This window comes from Etheostoma spectabile, unplaced genomic scaffold (assembly GCF_008692095.1).
Source record: "Etheostoma spectabile isolate EspeVRDwgs_2016 unplaced genomic scaffold, UIUC_Espe_1.0 scaffold270, whole genome shotgun sequence".
In the NCBI taxonomy this organism is placed as follows: domain Eukaryota; kingdom Metazoa; phylum Chordata; class Actinopteri; order Perciformes; family Percidae; genus Etheostoma; species Etheostoma spectabile.
This window is the reverse complement of record NW_022605574.1, coordinates 673534-697393: the sequence shown is the minus strand read 5'-3', so window position 1 is coordinate 697393 and position 23860 is coordinate 673534. Positions and strand designations below refer to the sequence as shown.

The 23860-nt window shown below is 38.8% G+C and overlaps 2 protein-coding genes across 3 annotated transcripts in view; one reads left to right on the top strand and one right to left on the bottom strand.

Annotated features, from left to right (window-relative positions):
* LOC116685777 (uncharacterized) overlaps positions 1-4852 on the bottom strand; it is a 26234-nt gene extending 21382 nt beyond the window's left edge. Inside the window, exon 1 of the mRNA XM_032510707.1 lies at positions 4649-4852. Coding sequence (XP_032366598.1) covers positions 4649-4771 — 123 coding nt within the window. The 5' untranslated portion in view covers positions 4772-4852. The remainder of the gene's footprint in view (positions 1-4648) is intronic.
* Positions 4853-10052: 5200 nt separating this feature from the next.
* LOC116685782 (ADP-ribosylation factor GTPase-activating protein 2) overlaps positions 10053-23860 on the top strand; it is an 18133-nt gene continuing 4325 nt past the window's right edge. The window contains exons 1-12 of one of the 2 annotated variants that reach the window (XM_032510715.1): positions 10053-10319; positions 12532-12650; positions 13348-13420; positions 13536-13667; positions 14151-14231; positions 14787-14892; positions 16188-16244; positions 17029-17073; positions 19172-19224; positions 21077-21213; positions 21578-21709; positions 23476-23604. In XM_032510715.1, the coding sequence (XP_032366606.1) occupies positions 10248-10319; positions 12532-12650; positions 13348-13420; positions 13536-13667; positions 14151-14231; positions 14787-14892; positions 16188-16244; positions 17029-17073; positions 19172-19224; positions 21077-21213; positions 21578-21709; positions 23476-23604 (1136 nt within the window). In that variant the 5' untranslated portion in view covers positions 10053-10247. The remainder of the gene's footprint in view (positions 10320-12531; positions 12651-13347; positions 13421-13535; positions 13668-14150; positions 14232-14786; positions 14893-16187; positions 16245-17028; positions 17074-19171; positions 19225-21076; positions 21214-21577; positions 21710-23475; positions 23605-23860) is intronic. The other variant, XM_032510716.1, reaches the window with a different exon arrangement.

Sequence of the window (23860 nt, the reverse complement as noted above, 5' to 3'; positions counted from 1 at the left end):
TCTCTCTCTCTCTCTCTCTCTCAATTCAAAAGGCTTTGAGTTTCACTTCCAATGTTGTCAAAGCATCAGACAACACACAATAAACAGTCATATGAACATCAACACAATATTAGGATGGATTTTATAATAATATAAATCTATTTTTATGGAAAATATAAACACAAAAGTTAAGAAGCGACATGAATCAAAAAGTAAAATAAATTTAATTCTGATAAAAATGTAAAGACCTAGGAAAGGTTGACATTAGATATTAAATAAACAGATATTTAAAAGGGTTCCTGTGAGCGCTTAGAGAGTATGAGCAACAGTGTACATATATATATATATATATATATATATACACTGTATATACAGATGGCCGTCCACTAATAGCCAGGGCCTGCATGTTAAAATGAAGTTTGAACTGAATTGAGTTGAATCTGTTGAGTTAATTTTTTTTTTTTTTTTTAATCTTTGTTTAGTTTCTTTTTACCTTGCAGGTTGTAGAAATTCCACAAAGTTTTGCGAAGGCGAGTCACTCAGTAAACACTTAGATGGCAGTAAAAGATAAGAATGGTGTTTTTAAAGCAGAGGAGCACTCCCGGCACGGTCACATTTTTTTATCATTATCACTTTTCTTAGTTGACACACCAACCCAAAAATAGTCAGTCTGGCGAGGTCGGTGACTCGAGTCAGACTCGTCTGTCTTCATTTTGGCCGATTTGACTTGGCGGGCAGTCGGACTCAATGACCAATCCGATTGGTGGAGTGCTGGCCCTCGACTAGCGAATCAGTGCAATTATGTTAAAACACTTATCGGAAATAATGAGCGGGAAGAGCGGGACGAACACCTCTCAAAATCTGACAAAAACCTTTCAAATATACAGACAGATTCAGCAGCTGTATGGCCTATTTCTCATTAAAATGTTTTCAGAAACACGTTTTTCAATATTTAATAAAATACGAGGTTGTATCCCGAATGAGTTGCCATTACGGTCGGCTTTGAACTTCGGGAGAAGCCGGACCCACGTGACGCGTTCGTCATTTCCAGTTTTGGTCAACAATACAGATCAGCGCCGCCTGCTGTTATGGAGACATGTTACGTCTTCTGAGTACTGTAGTTTTTTGACCAACTCGGGGAGCCGACTGATCGGTGCGACTGCCTTATCTGCCGATGGTCGGGAGTCGGGTTGGTGTCAGAGCCTTTACATATTTACTTTTTACAGAATTATACATTATTTCAACTTTTTTAATTTGTTATCATAGAGCACAAAATGGAACAATGGACAGCTTTCATGCATTTCTTTCACATCGTCACATCTCCAGCATCAGATTCACTGTGTTCACTCAGGAGAAATCACTGCACATGGGGGGGGGGGGGCACTTTTAATGACATTTTGAATATGTTTAGAGGCTAAAAACACTTTTATAACTTGCCCTGTTGAAGCCTGTTGGGTGCTAACTCTAGCAGGAGGCTAACTCGGTGTAGGCAGCACTGACTGGTTTCATTTTTCTTTCACTGACAAATCTCCACATTTACAAACAACAGAACTACGTGTTGTAATCTGCCAGAATTCTCCTTTAAGACTGCGTGTGTGCACCTTTAAAATCTGTAAGTTGTATAGTTTATGTTGTCAGTTCATTTACAGCCTACTGTTGTATAAGTTTATAGTTCTTGCAACTTTAAAATAAGGGGGCCATCCACATGGAGACGTTTTTGGATGCAAACGCACATGTTTTGGATCGTTTTGGCCGAATAAATCCTGTGAACGCACTTTTTTGAAACCTGGTCCCAGGGGGAAAAAAATTGAAAACTGCACCCTTGTGGTTGTAGGCTTAAACGAACTGACAACATAAATTATGCAACTTACAGATTTCAAGGACGCAAAGAGTTGGTAGTTCAATTTAAAAATCACAACTGAGCCCACCTTCTTCTGATGGGATCAGGATAATCGTGTTGTTTTTTGGATGAAATATACTGTAGATCCCAAACAGAGTTCTAAGTTTTGAAAAACCCAAAGGGCAGGTTTGATCCAGATCAAATGTGAGATAGGATTTCATGCTCTAGTCTCAGCTCACAATCCCTCTTCCAAGATTTGACCCAAGATTAGATCCAATACGTGATCTAAAATCCCACTGGATTACTTTTGAAAAACTGGGCCCTGGGTAGATCCCCTGGTAGAGCATACATGTCCATGTAAAGAGCTTTATTCCTCAACACAGCAACCGTGGGTTCGACTCTGACCTGCAACCCGTTGTTGCGTGTCATGCCCCCCCCCCTCTCTCCCTCCCCTTTCATGTCTGCAGCTGTCCTTTAAGTAGCATGGTGGTCCAATGGTTAGAACCGTGGCCTCACAGCAAGAAGGTTCTGGGTTTGAATCCCTCTTTAGTTTCTGAAAAACCCATTCTGTGTGTAGTTTGATGTTCTCCCCATATTTGCGGGGGTTTCCTCCGGGTGCTCCGGTTCCCCCCCATCAAAAAACATGCACCAGGTTCTCCAGTCAGTGCCCTTGATCAAGGCACTGGCTCAGGAGTTGGTCCCCGGGCGCTGTGATTGGCTGCCCAGTGCTCCCTTGAGGGATGGGTACGATGCAGGGAATGGATTTCGCTGCATTTATGTGTACATGACAATAAAAGTGCTGGCTGGCCTAAAAAATTCAAAAGAATAAAGTTCCGTATAGTTTAGGGGTTTTAAATTAACTTTAACATTTTGTCATTTCCCCTCAGTCTCTCTGGATCAACAATCAACGGAGCAAACCTACGGTCCAAAGCAAAGAGATGATAAGACATACAAGATTTTAAAAAAAATCACAACAAATTAAATCATCTGCATTGATATATATATATATATATATAACTATATATGTATGCTTTTCTAGACTTAAAGACTACTCAAAGTGCTTTCACATATTAGGGGAACCATTCACTGGTGGCCGAGGCTGCTATACAAAAGCCACCTTCACACACCGGTGGTCCAGCATCACGAGAACATTCAGGATTCAGTGTCTTGCCCAAGGACACTACAACATGAGACTGCAGGGCCAGGGATTAAACCACTGACCTTCCCTTTGGACGACCGCGCTACCACCTGAGCCACAGCCTCCTAATTCATCAAAAAGCAATATGTTGACTCTCCCACCGGTGTTCCCTGAGCCTTGAGCCCTCTTGCTCAGCTGGTGCTGTTCTCGGACTCATCCATGCAACACATAATATCATACGTTATAGCAATGTTTCCCAAACTTAGGGTCGGGACCCCAAATGGGTCGCAGACCCGTCTTATTGGGTCTCTCTCTCTCTTCTCTTATCCTAGGAGGGGATAAGAACATGAGTTGAGAAAGGGGTGAGACACAGAAAGGAGAATAGAGACCTTTTCTGTTTTTGTTTACTTTCATAATGGAATAAATATACTTCATATACATTTAGATTCATGGTTTATTCCGTCTTTTGTCCACGGTTTAAAAATGTAGATGTTACCATGATTCATGGTGTATTTTTTGTAAATTTGGGTCCCAGGGAAATTTCTCTTTTGGGTCTTGAGCTGAAAAAGTTTGGGAACCACTGCGTTATAGTATAGAGACACGAGGGAGGACACGGAGGACTGTGCTACCTGGGAACCTGAAGCAACAACTTCAACAGCCTCTGCACACTTCTCCTGTGGCTACACACCAAATGATGAGCTGTGTGCAGAACGCTGCAAATAATGGACATTTCACCATGATGGAACACACAACTCGCGAAGCAACCTGTTAGCCTGAGCACATCTCTGTCATCATTCATTTCATCAGTAAAATGTCCTGCATCCCTGAGCAGCTCCTTCAGCAGAAGACTGATACCCCCCCTAGGAAGGAGACGTACCGCAGGTGGACTCTACAACACCTGCACCACCTGATAATGTTGTAGTTTCTCTTCCTGTGTTTCATTTACTCCACACACTCTGGATGTCTTTACTATCTGTGTTTATATCTTTTTTTTCAGTTGCAAGTACTTACTTTTTCAATATTATTCATGGTTACCTACTAACTATTTTAATTACATATTCCATTTAATTTAATTTAACGTCACTCACTTACACCGCAATATTGTCTTTCTGTACCATTGCAACCGCACTTTACGAAATCTTTATTTGACGTCACTTACATTCAGACCCCCCCCCCCCCCCCCCCCCCCCGCTCACTGTCTGCTGTTTGCTTGTTTGTGTGTTTACTTGTGTATATGTTTGTTTTTGCTCTTATTGTAGAAAATGCTGTTGCCGTAACAAGGAAATGCCCCCGCTGTGGGATGAATAAAGTAGAATCTAATCTAATCTAATCTAAAAAACAGACAAGGTGTTTCATTTCCTCTCTTGTCGTGAGAGGAAGAACTACAAAAAAATGTAGTGAAACCCACTGCATTGCATTTCTGTTTTTTAAATATAGGTTTAAGACAAATTTTTCTTCTCTCTCTGTCTGTCATCATGTCCATGATTCTGTATTTTTAGTTTTACATTTCAGTGTTCTTTTATACAGCACATTAGTGCTATTTTGGACACCAATTTCCTGTCCTTTATACTTCTGACTATGGCATTACTTTTTTGGCATCACATTTAATGTCATAATCCTTTGATTCATTTTGCTGTTGTATTCATTAATATACGATAAATGTATGTAAATGTTTGAAGAAGATAGCATACCTTAAATGTCCCATCCGCATTGTTTTTTGCAGGCATTAAACTGATGCTATCTCCATGAAAGCCCAGCGTCGAAGAAATCCCCGACAGAGCGGACAACAGCAGGACGACTACACCTGCCTCCATGGTGTCTTGCAGAATGTGTTGGTGAAGAAGCTTGTTCAGTCAGTTTCAATCTCAGAGATGTGGGAGGCGGATTCCTTGGAATTCACCTAGCAGGACTAACCAGATCTGTAACAATTCATGATGCTTTTCAAAAGACAGACCCATCAATGAGCTGTTTAAAGGTCCCGTGGCATGAAGATTTCACTTTATGAAGTTTTTTTTACATTAATATGAGTTCCCCCAGCCAGATCCAGTATTAGGGGACCACTAAGGTCTATTTAAAAGAGACGTCAATACAGCATTAGGGACACTAGGCTCTATATAAAAGAGACTTCAGATACAGTATTAGGGCCATAAGGTCTATATAAAAGAGGACTCAGATACGTATATGGGACCACAGGTCTATAAAAGAGACTTCAGATACAGTATTAGGGACCACTAAGGTCTATATAAGAGAGACTCAGATACAGTATTAGGGACACAAGGTTTATATAAAAGAGACTTCAATACAGTATTAGGGACCACTAAGGTCTATATAAAAGAGACTTCAGATACAGTATTAGGGACCACTAAGGTCTATATAAAGAGACTTCAGATACAGTATTAGGGGACCACTAGGTCTATATAAAAGAGACTTCAGATCAGTATTAGGGACCACTAAGGTCTATATAAAAGAGACTTCAGATCCAGTATTAGGGACCACTAAGGTCTATATAAAAGAGACTTCAGATACAGTATTAGGGGCCACTAGGTCTATATAAAAGACTTCAGATACAGTATTAGGGACCACTAAGGTCTACATAAAAGAGACTTCAGATACAGTATTAGGGACCATTAAGGTCATATAAAGAGACTTCAGATACAGTATTAGGGGACCACAAGGTCTTATATAAAAGAGACTTCGATTACCGTATTAGGGCCCACTAAGGTCTATATAAAAGGACTTCAGTACAGATTAGGACCCTACAGGTCTATATAAAAGAGACTTCAGATATCAGTATTAGGGGACCACTAAGGTCTATATAAAAGAGACTTCAGATCAGTATTAGGGACCACTAAGTCTATATAAAAGAGACTTCAGATACAGTATTAGGGGCCACTAGGTCATATAAAAGAGACTTCAGATACCGTATTAGGGACCACTAAGGTCTACATAAAGAGACTTCAGATACAGTATTAGGGACCATTAAGTATATAAAAGAGACTTCAGATCCATATTGGGGACCACTAGGTTATATAAAAAGAGATTCAGATACAGTATTAGGGGACACTACGTCTATTAACAAAGAGACTTCAGATACAGTTTAGGGGACCACTAAGGTCTATATAAAAGAGACTTCAGATACAGTATTAGGGGACCACTAATGTCTATATAAAGAGACTTCAGATACAGTATAGGGACACTAAGGTACTATATAAAAAGACTTCAGATACAGTATAGGGACCACAAGGTCTTAAAAAGAGACTTCAGACAGTATTAAGGGACCACTAAGGTCTATATAAAAGAGACTTCAGTACAGTATTAGGGACAGGTCTATGTAAAGAGCTTCAGATACATTATAGGGACCACTCGGTCATAAAAAAGAGACTTCAGATACAGTATTAGGGGACCCCTAAGGTCTTTAAAAAGAGATTCAGATACAGTATAGGGACCACTAAGGTCTATATAAAAGAGACTTCAGATACAGATTAGGGGACCACTAAGGTCTATATAAAGAGACTTCAGATACAGTATTAGGGAACATAGGTCTATATAAAGAGACTAGATACAGTTTGGGACCACTAAGGTCTTTAAAAGAGACTTCAGATACAGTATTAGGGACCACAAGGTCTATTAAAAGAGACTTCAGATATAGTATTAGGGACCAGTAAGGCTATAAAAGAGACTTCAGATACAGTATTAGGGACCACTAAGGTCTATATAAAAGAGACTTCAGATACATATTGGGATCACTAAGGTTTATAAAAAGAGACTTCAGATACAGTATTAGGGGACCACTAAGGTCTATTAAAAGAGACTTAGATACAGTATAGGGGACCACTAAGGTCTATATAAAAGAGACTTCAGATACAGGATTGGGACCATAGGTCTATATAAAAGAGACTTCAGATACAGTATTAGGGGACACACTAAGGTCTATATAAAAGAGACTTCAGATACCGTATTAGGGACCATAAGGTCTTATAAAAGAGACTTCAGATACGTATTAGGGACCACTAAGGTCTATATAAAAGAGACTTCAGATAAGTATTAGGGGACCACTAGGTCTACATAAAAGAGACTTCAGATACAGTATTAGGGACCATAAGGTCTATATAAAGAGACTCAGATCAGTATTAGGGGACCACTAAAGTCTTATAAAAGAGACTTCAGATACAGTTAGGGGACACTAGGTCTATATAAAAGGACTTCAGATACAGTATTAGGGGACCCCTAAGGTATATAAAAGAGACTTCAGATACAGGATAGGGGACCACTAAGGTCTATATAAAAGAGACTTCAGATACAGTATTAGGGACCACTAAGGTCTATATAAAAGAGACTTCAGATACAGTATTAGGGACCACTAAGGGTATTAAAAGGAGATTCGATCACAGTATTAGGGACCAAGGTCTATATAAAAGAGACTTCAGATACAGTATTAGGGGACCACTAAGGTCTATATAAAAGAGACTTCAGATACGTATTAGGGACCACTAAGGTCTATATAAAGAGACTTCAGATACAGTATTAGGGACCATAAGGTCTATATAAAGAGACTTCAGATACAGTATTAGGGGACCACTAAGGTCTTTAAAAAGAGACTTCAGATACAGATTAGGGGACTAAGGTCTATATAAAAGAGACTTCAGATAGTATTAGGGGACCAAGTCTATATAAAAGAGACTTCAGATACAGTATTAGGGGACCACTAAGGTCTATATAAAAGAGACTTCAGATACAGTATTAGGGCAAATAAGGTTATTAAAAGAGACTTCAGATACAGTATAGGGGACCACTAAGGTCTATATAAAAGACTTAGATACAGTATTAGGGACCACTAAGGTCTATATAAAAGAGACTTCAGATACAGTATTAGGGACCACTAAGGTCTATTAAAAGAGAATCAGATACAGTATTAGGGGACCACTAAGGTCTATATAAAAGAGACTTCAGATACAGTATTAGGGGACCATAAGGCTATATAAAAGAGACTTCAGATACAGTATTAGGGACCATAAGGTCTATATAAAAGAGACTCAGATACAGTATAGGGACCCTAAGGTCTATAAAAAGAGACTTCAGATACAGTATTAGGGACCACAAGGTCTATATAAAAAGAGACTTCAGATACAGTATTAGGGGACCACTAAGGGCTATAAAAAGAGACTTCAGATACAGTATTAGGGACCACTAAGGTCTATATAAAGAGACTTCAGATACAGATTAGGGACCCTAAGGTCTATAAAAAGAGCTCAGAACGTATAGGGACCACAAGGTCATATAAAAGAGGACTTCAGATACAGTATTAGGGGACCACTAAGGTCTATAAAAAAGAGACTTCAGATACAGTATTAGGGGACCACTAAGGTCTATATAAAAGAGACTCAGATACAGTATTAGGGGACCATAAGGTCTATAAAAAGGCTTCAGATACAGTATTAGGGGACAAAGGTTATATAAGAGACTTCAGTACAGTATAGGGACCACTGAAGTCTATATAAAAGAGACTTCAGATACAGTATTAGGGACCACTAAGGTATATAAAAGAGACTTCAGATTACAGTATAGGGGACCACTAAGGTGATATAAAAGAGACTTCAGAGTACAGTATTAGGGACCACTAAGGTCTATATAAAAGAGACTCAGATACGTATTAGGGGACCACTAAGGTCTATAAAAAAGAGACTTCAGATACAGTATTAGGGACCACTAAGGTATATATAAAAGAGACTTCAGTACAGTATAGGGACACAAGGTCTATATAAAGAGACTTCAGAACAGTATTAGGGACCACTAAGGTCTATATAAGGAGACTTCAGAACAGTATTAGGGACCATAAGGTCTATAAAAAGAGACTTCAGATACAGTATTAGGGACCAATAGGTCTATATAAAAGAGACTTCAGATACCGTATTAGGGGACCAGAAGGTCTATTAAAAGGACTTCAGATACAGTATTAGGGACCACTAAGGTCGTATAAAAGAGACTTCAGATACAGTATTTCCCAGCCAGAGGGGCCTAAAAAAATCCCATAAAACCTTTTCAGCACTTTATTCACCATTTATTTTTTCATTGGACGAAATAATGATGGTCAACCCCAAGAGATTTAATTCCTTGACTCGGACAAGCTTCAGAGTCACAGTCGGTCTAAAGTCGAATCAGCTTTCAGCCTTTTTCAATTTTTGTTTGAGTGATTGGATATTGATTAATACAAATCCAGAAAATTGTCTTCTATATGCTTTTTCAACATGTAAATGGTTTAAACAAACATTTTGGGGGTCAAACATTAACCTGGTGCATTATAAAAACAACACATTTCAGCGTTGCTTCTTGTTTGTACAAGTTATAGTAACTTTTACAGTTACTTACATTGCAAATGAAATTTCCCTGACCAATTTCAAATTGGAAATGAATCGATTCGAGACCCTGTGAATCCAAATTGGATTGATTTGGGAAATCATGGACGATACCCAGCCCTATACCTAACATCGTGTTTTCTTCTGCACTTTATCTTCCTTCCTTGCTTATTTAGAGTATGGGATGTCAGATACAACTGCACTTCTAAAGGAAATAGTCTGAAGGGTTTGAGCTCACAACAAAGTGGTTCTTTACACTTTTGGATGGTTGAGTATAAGGCAATGAACACATAACGTTATGAACAATTTCCCATTTTGAAGGGGAAATAGATATCCTCATCCACTGTATTCCATATATAACATGTTAGTGATATGCTTGGTAATAAAGTGCAAACAACTTCAGTTGTTAATATCATATTTGCACGTAAGACAAAGAATAGCCTAACCGGAGAAGGTTTGATAAAATATGGAGAGGGTGGTGTTCCAGAGGAAAGCCGTCAGGCTCTTTTCTCCATTTCATCACTAAAGCCAAACGGTTTTCATAGCTTTTCATAATGACTGCTTTCCTGAAGTTTTTGGGCCCCAAGGAGATGCTACTTTCAAGAGTTGCTGGTTCTACAAGATTACCAACCCTGCCTTTGGGCAACACTTAACTAATCTTGCACTTTGATCCTATTAAGGGCTTAATGCTGATTGGTTAAGCAGCAGCCTAGAGCGGAGTCAGCCAGTAAGTGCCGACTATAGAATTCACTTTGTTATGATTGTACAAGAGTAAAATACTGTGAACATTGTAAGATACAGTACACGTGACACATTACTACTTGTGGGCACGTAGAGGTTTCACGTTTTGTTTACGCACAACATTCGCTTTTGTCAGATTTGGAACCTACGAGAGTCCGTAGTGACGTCACCATATGGAAATTGTCAGAGGGGCAAGATGTCTACGGAGCCAAATAAGACCGAGATCCTTACCATTTTCAAAAGATTAAGATCTATCCCCACCAACAAGGTAACCGAATAAGACGCCGCCATTGTGCGTGTGTCATTCTGTTTGTGTGGCTTGGGTTTGTCGGTAAGCTTCAGAGGCGAAGAGCTGTCTGGCTGGCTAACTGTTTGCTAGCACGTAGCTTAGCCTAGCCAGGCCCAGCTAACATTAGCATGCTAGCTAGCTAACGCGTTGAAGCGGTCTAACGTAAAGGCCACGTATACGATTTGTGTTTGCTGAGGACGCCAGCCAATTTAGCTACACTACTTTTGTGAAAGTAAAGAATGAATGAGCTCAGACTAATACACTGATACTGTAGATATAGCCAAAACAAGACACGAAGTTGAGTTACAGATGTTAACGTTAAGTCGTAAACTAGTATTGGACCATAACGTTATGCTATCCAATGCTAACAATATCTGATGTTACAGTAACTAGCTAGCTACAGGTTTGGGAGCCATATGTTCACGGTAACGGTAACCGTACAGTATACTGGGTGTAATCATATATTTCATATTTATACATATTCTATTCGAGAGAATATAGAAGAACTAATATATATATATACATATATATATTATATATATATATATATGGATGCCGTTTAGGAAATAATATATATAATGAAGTTATCATCTGAATATATGGATGAAAGTCTGAATATAGGAATGAAAGTCTGATATATGGAATGAAGTCTGAATATATGGAATGAAAGTCTGAATATATTGAATGAATGAAAGTCTGAATATATGGAATGAAAGCTGAATATATGGAATGAAGTCTGAATATATGGAATGAAAGCTGACGTCATACGGGCGCTGGCGCCACTCTGTGTTGTGCTGATTAATCAGGATGTAACAAATGTGGACGCTATGAGTGAATGGTAGGAATCTAGTGTCAGCTATTTGAGCAATGAAGAGATTATTAACACTCTGGCAAATGCATGTACGGGCCAAAATACTGGTAACCGTATCCAGTGCCCACACCATTAGCTTCCAGTTGAAGTGTTATTCTGCCGAAATCTCCCAAAAGAGACTCATAAATTCCTCAAGAATGATGCATAATGTTCTTCGGCAACGTTTTGTTGAACAGGATTGCTTATAAGCACTAAGAATGTCGCAATAATGGAAATATGATCCTCAAGGTGACGCATCTAATTTCCAAAATGTTTGTGTCGTTTGGAGTATGACCAGTTGTTGCAAAAAAACCCTGCAGTTCAACAAAGTATTGGACTATTTCAGCCGATGCCATTTTGTAAATCCAGTGAATTCAGAAAGGTATCCTTTGGTGACATTTCTGTCAATGTATTCCAACTTTCATTCCATATATCAGACTCATTCCATATATTCAGACTTTTATTCCAATACAGACTCATTCCATATATCAGACGTTCATTCATATATTCAGACTTTCATTCCATATTCAGACGTTCATTCCAATATATCAGATTTCATTCCATAGATTCAGATGGATAAACTTATATATTATAATATTATTTCCTAAACGGCATGCCATAATATATATATATATATATATATATATGTAACAGAGCTGGCTTCAACGAAACCGTATGTTAAAGGCAATGGTGGACTCTAACGAAGTACATGTTAATGAAGTACTTTACTTAAAGGTCCCGTGTTATTCTAGTTACTTGTTCTTCTACTACTAGAACATGTGTACATGCTTGTTTTCATACTCTGCGGTTGAATATACAGATACATGAGGATGTTGGTGCTGTATCACTTTACTGTAACCATGCTGTCAATCATTAAAAACAATATTTAATTGAAAAACTCACTGCACCGTGAAGTCATCAGTAATATGTCGTTGTCACACAGTGAGAAAACTGCTTACTGTAGTCTAGGGGTGGGAATCCCCAGATGCAACCATACGATATTATTGTGATTTTAAACATATCGCAATATTCTGTGATATATTGCAATTCTGTTTGTTCTGTTTGTCCATATCACTGCAATTTCATTGATGCAAAATGGGATTCTCAAGCAGACAAACTGACCAACACATATATATAATAGAAGATCCACACTTGGCGTCTGTGTATCAATACAGTATTGCCACTGAAAATATTGCAATACTATGCTGTATCGATTTTTTTTTTCTTCTTTTTTTTCCCCCCACCCCTTCTGCAAGCAGTGTCTGTGCCTTCCAGATGTTGAGATTAACTCATTAAAGTTGTAACAGTAGTTCATGAAATGTACGTTCTGTTTCTGGACAGGGATGTTTCGACTGTGCTGCCAAAAACCCCAGCTGGGCAAGTATTTCACACGGTGTGTTCTTATGCATTGACTGCTCTGGCATCCACCGCTCGCTGGGCGTGCATCTCAGCTTCATCAGGTGAGCTTCAGTGGAACTCAACAGTGATCTTTTTTTTTTTTTTTTTTTTTTTTTTTTTTTTTTTTTTTTACAATTTTAGGGAGAAGTCAAGCCGTCTGAAAAAAGAGCACACGTGGCACTTCAATTGCCATGTGTGCTGTGTGTACTCTGTAGCTCAGAGATCCTCACTGTTTTCTTCCCCAAGGATTAAAAATACATGCCAAAATTACGCATGTAGAGAATATACATGTATGTCCTTTGGAATAATATTACACATCTTTAGTCTTAGTTATGTGAAAGAACAACACACGAGACATGTACTAAAGAAATTAGACATGTATTGAAGAATATATGCACGATCTCATCAAAGAACACCTATAAACAATGCAGTTGGTATCAATTACATTAGCTTAACTAAAGTAACTAATTTAACAAAATGTCATAACGCAAATCAAGAGAAAAGGGCAGACAGCTGATATTCAATGTATTTTATAATTTTGTATTGATGTTTAGAAGACCCCCTTAAACATTAGATGCTACTTCTCAAGGAGCTATCCTTTTCAATAAATTCAAAGTCAATTTTAAATGTATTTCAGAACATACCACAGATTGTGAGTGACTAAGAACGTACAGACACAGTGACCTGTAGTGCCATGACACCGTGTACTGGAGATACTGGAGATTTAGAGTTTTCCAAATCCTTTTCTTTTTGCTTCAGGTCCACTGAGTTAGACTCCAACTGGAACTGGTTTCAGCTTAGATGTATGCAGGTTGGAGGCAACGCCAATGCGGTAAGTAACAACAAGATCTTTCATGCCCACGACCCATGTTCTCGGTGGGGTAGTTAGCTACTGTTGTTTGCTCTTACTATTGGTGCCGTAACTCCCTTTCTCTGTCTGCCTGAAGACGGCTTTCTTCCGCCAGCATGGCTGCTCCACAAACGACACCAACGCCAAGTATAACAGTCGTGCGGCCCAGTTGTACAGGGAGAAGATTCGGCAGCAAGCAAATGCTGCATTGTCGAAATATGGTTCAGATGTGAGTATCACCGAGTGGAAACAGTTCGGGGAATTACCCTTATGTTGTGTAATAATAAATGAGCGGCACCTTTTTCAGGATGTTTCAATTGAATCTAAAATATTTACCGCTATTATGTGATGTTTCTTAATTTGCCAATACTGGTCTAACTTCAGGTCCAGCTCCTGTAGTCTGTTGGCAGTTAGCTACACACAACCTGATAAGGGTTAAATAATTTATGTACCTCACAGTTGCAATACTCACTCAGTTGAAATAACAGAAATTAACCTATGTCCTGTGGATGATTGACATGTTGCATAAGAGTCATTATCACTGTCTGAGCCATGTTGAAAGATCTAGTTCAGAGTCCATAAGGTGTTAACTAATCAGTGTATGATGACCACACTTCAGGTACTATGCCAAAAAGGTAAAAGTCCCAATTATAGTAGATGGAATTGTCTATGTGTCTCTCAGTGTAACTAACTCTTCCTCTTCTTGTTGCAGCTCTGGATCGAACCCTCTGCAGGAAGCACTCCTGCAGCTCCTGAGAAGGAAGAGACAGACTTTTTTGCAGAACATACACAGGTTTGTTTCTAGTTTACATCAACGACGTTTCATTTATGGGATTGGTCCGGGTTCCCCCAAATGTCCCATCTGTCCCAAGACGATAGGGATTGGTTTAAAGAAATGCCAGTGAACCAGAGCATGTATTTCTCCAATCCCAGAATGCTGTGTGGACTAGCCAGACCCTCCTCCGCAGAGCTGTAGAGGAGGGTCTGGCAATCCAAAATCATGACATGCTGCCATCTTTATTAATTAAGTTTGGGATAAAAATTGTCAGCCACGTATCAGGGAGCATTTTTCACTTTGTGGAACAGGAATACATTTGGTCCGATATAGATATTTGCCATATTTTGGCCAATATTTACTTTGTAATATAAAAACATAATCCAAACATTTTTTGGAAATACTTAAATTAACCTTTAACTAAAGCAGTTTAGTTAAATATAACAGGAAATGTGGCACTGTAAACAACACTAGAAATTGAATAAGTATCAATAACTTTACATCATGAAATTGTTGTGTGCTTAGTTGAAATTACAAACAGCTTGGATTTTTGTTTTTGTTTTTAATTTTCAGCCTGCCATGGACTGGAGCATGGCGCCAGCGTCCGAGCCGCAGCAGAACGGCGCCGCTCTGACCCCACAGCTGTCGGACACGACGGCCAGAGGCCACAACGACAACCGTCAGTACAGCAAATCTCTATTTTACACATACTGTGGCAATGCATTTATCGTCGGTTCAGTTTATATTCTTAACATCTTGACACCGTTTTTAAACTGTTCTCATTTTGTTTTTCCTTCACCAAAAACTATTACTAGTACTTGTAGTAAATAACATTCTGTATAGGTATTAAAGTGTTGCCGTTCTGCATTTCTCCTGCTTTCAGTATTTGGCTTAAATACCACAAATTGCTTGTTGAATATAAAACAAATGAAGGGAAATCATTTCCAACTTTCTTTTAATTGAACAAATTGAACATTGAATTCAATATTATGGCAGCACTAAAAATAGAATGACCGTTACATTTTAAATTGTAGTTTTTTACACTGATATTTTCCTTCAACTAACACCACAAATAGAAGAGTGTCTATTGTAGGGTTGGGCGATATGGAGAAAATCAAATATCACAACATTTTTGACCAAATACCTCAATATCGATACCGCAACGATATTGTAGTCTTGACTATTGGTGCTTTCACAAAATATTTAAATTAGATTTTTGATCAATAATCACCAGTAATGGATATAATGACCAAGTGGGTAAAGGTGAATAATAGAACAGTTAACACCAGTCTGGTAAGTTCAGAAAATGACATCACTTTACTGTAATGCAGCCTTTTAAACCAGGAAAAGACAACACTTAAGCCATATTACGACATCCAAAATCTAAGACGATATCTAGTCTCACATCACAATATCGATATAATATTAATATATTGCCCAGCTCAAGTCTATCGTAATGTTTCGCACCCTTTTGTGATGTCTTTATTACAGCAGTTGATGTTGACATGACGGTAGAAAAACGACACATTGTGCAGCCATACTAAAAGTCATGATATCTCTCCTCTGCTGGAAGATTCTGGTGTATATAATGGGTTTTTATCAAATATTATGTATAAATAGACTTAGACTTCTCTTTATTAATCCTTATTGGATGACTCCCGCGAGGAAATTGAAATTTCCAGCATCAGTTCTAGCAAGAAAAGAAAGACGGTATAAAGACAACAAAATAACAGTAATAAGAACAATAAGAACATTCGTAAATAAAAAAACTTTTAAAAAAAGACCATAAATTATTATCAAAGTGTTAGTGTTGAGTCCAGTGTTAAAGTGACCAGGTATTAATGTAAGTCCAAATAATTACAGTAGAAGTATCAGCTTGAAGTGACTCTCAACGTAGATTATGTAACGAGCGGTGGAGTAAAAGGAATATTTGGTCGTGTTGCTTGAATTGTTCTTTCGTCTGGTTCCTTGTAGAGCCGGAGGAAGGACCCAGCATCGATGGTCTGAGCACGCCGGACAAAGCCTCCATGGGTGAGTCCATTAGCGTGATTCAGCCTCTGTGAGTGACATCACAAGCTCTGGTCTGCTCTTCAGCAACTCATGATTGACATTTGTGCTTATTCAGAGGGCACTACTACCTTCAGTTTTGTTCTGCGGCTTTTCTGTCTCCCTTGGTTTAAATATATATATATATATATATATATATATATATATATATATGGCTAATGGACAGGAGAGTGCTGGTCCCAAAAAGGTTGAGAACCACTGACTTACACAATCCTTAACACGTCAACATCACAAGTCCAACCAGCAGTGTACTAAACGGTCTAATTCAGAGATTTTCATCAGGGGATCCGGAAGGTCACGGAAGGCTTGTACCATGTAAATGCGCCGACAGTTTTGTTTTCATTACTACTAGTGCGTTTCAAACTACGCACTATAGCTTTAAGGATTTACTGTGCCATATTTTAACTTTAAAACAGGATGTATACATGCATGAATATGTCAAAAATGATTCTTTTAATAGCTTAGTATTGTATGCAGTATAAAAATTGTATGAAGGCATTACACCGCACTACACGTTATTGTAGGCCCAGTTTATCATGCAACTCAATGGTAAAAGTGCAGTATATGTGTCAAGGGGTCCCTACTCTGTCTCTTTTTCATTCGCGGGGTCCTTGGCCTAAAAAACATTAACGACCCCTCCTCTAATTTGGACCCAAACATTGTTGATAAAGTGCATTATTCTTCTGTTAAGTCAGCTTCTTCTGTGCTTTGGATTCTGGTTTTGTGACTGGTTTGTCCTTTCGTGTAGAGGACGCCATGCGTCTGTCATCACAGGAAGGATGGACACCTAAAGGTGACTAGCTGCTGTGTGCGCCGGCTGGTTAACGCCTCAGACGCATGGTTGTGTTGCCTGATTGACATCTCATCAGCCGCCTCTCATTTTCTCCTGTCTGTCACGCACTGGAAAAAAGCCCAATTAGAAGGGCCTTTGATAGTTTGGTGCTATTTTACGTGAGCATGTGTAGTTAAACAAGTTTCTTTGTAATCCCAGTCAGAAAACTGAGTAAAATTAGTATTTTGCTTCCAGAATTTCAGATGCAACATGTGGACATTGTTGCGCCCTATCTCGAAACGTAATACCTGGTTGACAAATGCGTTGAAAGGACTCTAAAAATAGTATTTGTCACAATAGTCTGGTGTCTGCTAGTCTCACATTGCCAGACCTTCCTCCACAACGCTGCGGATGAACGTCTGGCTAATCCACAGAGTATTCCGGGATGGGAGAAAAACGTGCTCTCTGCAAAATAGCCTCTGGAAGGAACTTGTTTTGGTGTAACATGTGTACGTTCAAAAGTTGTTTTAGTTGTGCAACAGAAAACTCTGCTAGCTGTCTGGATTTACCCTGCAGAGATCTGAGGACCAGGTAACCATAGTCCTCAGATTGGACAGATAGTCTAGCTAGCTGTCTGGCTTTACCCTGCAGAGATCTGAGGACCAGGTAACCATAGTCCTCAGATTGGACAGATAGTCTAGCTAGCTGTCTGGCTTTACCCTGCAGAGATCTGAGGACCAGGTAACCATAGTCCTCAAAAATCCACTGGGGGTTAGAACGCCAACGCAAACAAAGAAGAAGGTGACGGACATCCGGCTGAATTTTAGTTATTAGCCCAGACTGCTAGCTACCTGACTACAGGAGACATTAGCCCAGACTGCTAAGCTACCTGACCAAAGGAGACATTAGCCCAGACTGCTAAGCTACCTGACCAAAGGAGACATTAGCTCAGACTGCTAAGCTACCCGACTACAGGAGACATTAGCCCAGACTGCTAAGCTACCTGACCAAAGGAGACATTAGCTCCGACTGCTAAGCTATCAGACTACAGGAGACATTAGCCCAGACAGCTAAGCTACCTGACTACAGGAGACATTAGCTCAGACTGCTAAGCTACCTGACTACAGGAGACATTAGCTCAGACTGCTAAGCTACCTGACTACAGGAGACATTAGCTCAGACTGCTAAGCTACCTGACTACAGGAGACATTAGCTCAGACTGCTAAGCTACCTGACTACAGGAGACATTAGCTCAGACTGCTAAGCTACCTGACTACAGGAGACATTAGCTCAGACTGCTAAGCTACCTGACTACAGGAGACATTAGCTCAGACTGCTAAGCTACCTGACTACAGGAGACATTAGCTCAGACTGCTAAGCTACCTGACTACAGGAGACATTAGCCCAGACTGCTAAGCTACCTGACTACAGGAGACATTAGCCCAGACTGCTAAGCTACCCGACTACAGGAGACAATAGCCCAGACTGGAGGAGTATATGTGTAGTTGGTGCGGTTCGAGTACGGATCACGTTCTCACCACAAACAAACCTCTCCAGAGTTGGATTGAAAGTGTAACAAGACCTCATTCAGAAGGTCTCGGTACGCTCATTTGGTGCCAACCAGAGTCCAATTGCCGCTTTCTTACCTGCCCAAACGAACTGCACTAGCGGGGCAAATTAACTCTAGTTCGCTTCAACCAAACTTAAGACTGTCGGTGTGAAAACGCCCTAGGTGGCTACTGAAGTAATAGTTTTGGAAAGTGTCTGTTGTTTTTAGTTGCCTACTTCTCACTTAGTTTCTCACAGTGGAGATACTTCTGAAAGCATTGGGACTGACTAACATCCGTGTTATGAGAGGTTGATAGTTTTCGTCTTGCTGTTGATTTAGTGAAACCCAGTTTTAACGAACGTGCTTGCTGAGCATCGGCAGTGTTTGTACTAACAATAAAAGCCGAACCAAAGCCATGTTCCTTCTCCGTGTGGTTTCTCTGCGACGTTGCCTTGTTTCCCTCCACTGGTGTGGTTTTACTTGCTTTAATTTCAGGTTGGCAAAGTCAAAAATCATTTCACAATTTGCCTACTCGGCTAGTGTTTTAACAGATTGTCACTTGTGTTGCAGATGTGAAGACTTCCATCATTGGGAAAAAGAAGCCCATGACCGCCAAGAAAGGGGTGAGTCATATTTTCACCGAACCTTGACCCTTGTCTCTGCAATGCCGGGTACGGCTGGTCGGTGTGACGATATATTGACATCCATTACACATATTAGAGCTGCAAAGTTTAATCCATTTGATTTCAGCTATTAAATTAACCTGCAACTATTTCTAAATATATCTTTTTTAATTTCCCAAAATAACATGATTGATTCCACCCAACGCTCTTTGCCAAATCTCTACTTTCATTAATTTTGGGTCTTATTCAATTTTATAGCATTTGAAAAACAAAACTGAAGTGTTTTTGAAATAGTGTTGAGTAAAAGTTGACATATTCCAGTCTGTGATTATCATCAACATCCATTCCTTTTAATTTTAGTCTAAATAATTCCTAATTTCTGCTTTTCTAACTCAAACATTAGGTATGATTTCCTAAAAATTAGGTTTATTGACCATAAATTCCAAAAATAACTGTAAAACTAAAGTTAATAAGTTAGTGTTACGTAGTGTTAAACGTCAAAAAAAGGGACAAACATTGAAAAAAAGATACAAAAACGTAAGAAAAAGGTGAAAAATATTGATTAAGCAGCGTCAATAAAAGTGTTGACTTTCAATTTGGACGGGAACACAAGGGTCAGGATTTTAATCTTTGTCTTGACGCCTGTTCGACTTCCAAGTTCAATACTTTATTGAACATATAACATAACATAAAAGACAATCACACAAAACGGCCCGGCTCCAGCGTATCTGTCCCAGGGTTGAACTGTTGGCGAAAACAACGGGTCATCGGGGTCGTCCAATCCAATCTGGTTTTAGAAGTCCCGGGGTACGAGGTGGAGGTCCAAGCACCGGGGTGATGGTGCTTTTGCAGTGGGGTCGTCGAGGCTTTGAAAATCAACACATTTTGTTGATGCTTTCTAATCAATGTTTTTACCTTTTTCTTACATTTGTGTCCCTTTTTTTTAAAGTTTCTTTGTTACGTTTGTCACTTTTTTATGTTTTCAAACACAAAATGGAACATAGGTGTGATGATGAAAACTAATTAAGGATAAATGAGTAAATTAAGCCATGTGTTGTCTTCCCGTCAAAATTGAAAATCAACACTTTTGTTGATGCTTTTTAATCCATGTTAACTTTTTCTTAAATTTGTGTCCCTTTTTGAAGTTTTTTTTCAATGTTTGTCACTTTTTTATGTATTCAACACTATGTAACTCTAACTTATTAACTTTTGTTTCGCAGTTATTTTCGGAATTTATGGTCAATAAACCTCATTTATAGCATATTACACCTAATGTTTGAGTTAGAAAAGCAGAAATTAGGAATTATTGAGCCTAAAATTAAAGGAATGGATGTTGATGATAATTACAGACTGGAATATGTCAACTTTTACTCAATACTATTTCAAAACTACTGCAATTTCTTTTTCAAATGCTATACAATTGAATAAGACACCCCAAAATTAATGAAAGTAGAGATGTGTACTTGCCAAAGAGCGTTGGGTGGAATCAATCATGTTATTTTGGGTCATTAAAAAGAACATTGATATAGGAAAACGGGTCAATTTGACCCGAGGACAACATGAGGGTTAAATCAAACTTTAAAACATATTTATTTAGAACTGCTTTGAAAACATAGCACTGTGACATTTTCCATTTTTTTTCCTGCTTCCATGTATTCTTTTTCTGATTTATTGTGTGTTTTATTCCTTCTTATTTAACTGTATGTTATGGTTCACTGTTACTTCATGGAAAGCACTTTGGATTCCCGCTGCTTGTTGTAAAGCGCTATACAAACAAACGTTGTTTTTGTTAATATGTAACGTCGACTGTAACCTGGAACTAATCTGTGTCCCACGTTTCCTGCGGATGCAGCTCGGGGCGAAGAAAGGTCTGGGTGCCCAGAAGGTGAGCAGTAAGAATTTTTCGGAGGTGGAGAAGCAGGCGCAGGTGGCCGAGAAGATGAGAGAGGAGCAGGCGGCCGAGGCGAAGAAACAAGCCGAGGAGTCCATGTAAGGGACATTATTTTATGTATCTCTTTAACCTATACACGTTTGCATAAAATAATTTTTTGGGGGGATATTCCAGTTGAAGACGGGTGAAATGAGATTTTCTTTGATGTTTTTTATTAAATTTCCACTCTACGATTCAAAACCCTAATTTTCTTTCAAAACAAGAATTAAAACTCTTTTATTCAGACAGACAGTATGAGAAAAATACGTTTTTTTTTGCCTTAAAACATGTATTTTGTGCTTTTACTGGATCATGTTTACAAGTATGAACCTGGAAATGAGCCAGATATGGGACCTTTAATTAATCTCTAGTCCCCAACAAATGAAACTCTGTTGGTAAACGGTTGTCTACGTGTGCTTGCAGCGTGGCCTCGATGCGTCTGGCCTACAAAGAGCTGGAGATCGACCGGAAGATGGAGGAGAAGAAGATCCAGACCATGGAAGGCAAGAAGAGAGAGCAGGCTGAGAGACTGGGCATGGGCTTCGGCAACCGGAGGTAACATCACAGATCTATTCCTGTTCTTTTAATTCAATTTTATTTATATAGCGCCAAATCACAACGACAGTTTTCTCACAGCGCTTTTCATAAAAGAGCAGGTCTATTTACAGAAACCCAACAGTTCCCAGATCTACTTGAAGTTTTCCATTTTCCAGGATGTCTTTGGTTCAATGAAGACATAATCAGGAGTCTTTATCATCCATTTATTTACTTAAAGTTTTAGTGCGTAATTCTTTTGATATTCCACACGTTACATTCAAGCCATTGCCAAATGAGCGCGGTCACGGAAGGCTTGTATCATGTGGACGCCCCAACAGTGTTGTCATTACTTAAAATTCCTCATATGGGAGACAGAAACTACGTACTGTAGCTTTACCAGACACACTAATGCCTTCCTCTGACCCAGAACAAATTTTACTGGGCAATAAATTGTCTGAGACATTATTGCGATAAACAATAATATCAGAATGTTGTTCTGAGACCACTTTCTTCTAATTTAATGAAAATGGCACAATAATGCAGGTACACCTTTTCAAAGATAAATATTCTTTAGAAATACAAGTTTATTGAACACTGGAACTGGAAGACATTTTAAATATCCACAGTATGTCTTCGATCTCCTTCAGTATGTCGTCTTTCATGCTGTGCTTCATTTAACAATCGTTTATTAAACACAAAATATTACATTTAAATATCTGCCACGTGGCGAGTAATTGGTAAATAGTTTTTCAGTCTTCATTTTAGCGATGGTGCAGCTACTTTCTTCTGCTCTTTTGCAAGTTGGAGCTCTGTGGGTGCGGGCTGACACACACACACACACACACACACACACACACACACACACACACACACATATCTAAGCTCTAGGAGGTGCGTGGGTTTTGATGACATGAATAGTTGCAACACGCTCTGCAGATCAACTTTATTATTATTAGATCAAATTAGGTAAAATATGAAATAAAATATTAGACACACAGCACACAAACAGGATATACAAGAAATAACAAATAGAATAGAATACAAGAACGACTAATCAAAAATAAAGATTAAAAAAATACAAAGGAAGTTATACACGAGTTGGGAATGAAAATGTGGATTAGGAACCCTTGATGGATGGAATATGTGTAATCCTCACAGAGCGTTGATTCATCTCTAAATGTGTGTGATTGTTTCATCTCTAAATGTGTGTGATTGTTTCATCTCTAAATGTGTGTGTCTGTTTCATCTCTAAATGTGTGTGATCGTTTCATTCAAATGTGGGGGTTGTTTCATCTCTAAATGTGTGTGACTGTTTATCTCAAAATGTGTGTGATTGTTTCATCTCTAAATGTGTGTGACTGTTTCATCTCTAAATGTGTGTGACTGTTTCATCTCTAAATGTGTGTGATTGTTTCATCTCTAAATGTGTGTGACTGTTTCATCTCTAAATGTGTGTGATTGTTTCATCTCTAAATGTGTGTGACTGTTTCATCTCTAAATGTGTGTGATTGTTTCATCTCTAAATGTGTGTGATTGTTTCATCTCTAAATGTGTGTGATTGTTTCATCTCTAAATGTGTGGATGTTCATCTTAAATTGTGTGACTGTCTCTCTAAATGTGTGTGATTGTTTCATCTCTAAATGTGTGTGATTGTTTCATCTCTAAATGTGTGTGGCTGTTTCATCTCTAAATGTGTGTGATTGTTTCATCTCTAAATGTGTGTGATTGTTTCATCTCTAAATGTGTGTGATTGTTTCATCTCTAAATGTGTGTGGCTGTTTCAGTGCCGTGTCCCACTCGGTGATGTCGGAGATGCAGGTGATTGAGCAGGAGACTCCCGTAGGATCCAAGTCCTCCTCTCGCTCCAAACTGGACATGTTCGATGAGCCGGGTTTCACCTCTGGACCCCCAAAGTACGTGACACCTCTCAAATATACTTACTTATTGATCTACTACAGTTGGAACAAGAGCTGCAAAGATTAAAGGATTAGTTGTCAACTGTTAAATGAATCACTTTTGATAATAGATTAATCGGTTTGAGTTTTTTTTTTTTAATGAAATAAAAAGTCAAACTTCTCTGATATCAGCTGGTTAAATGTGAATATGTTCTAGTTTCTTCTCTCCTCTGTGACAGTAAACTGAATACAGTGAACCCTCGCTATATCGCGG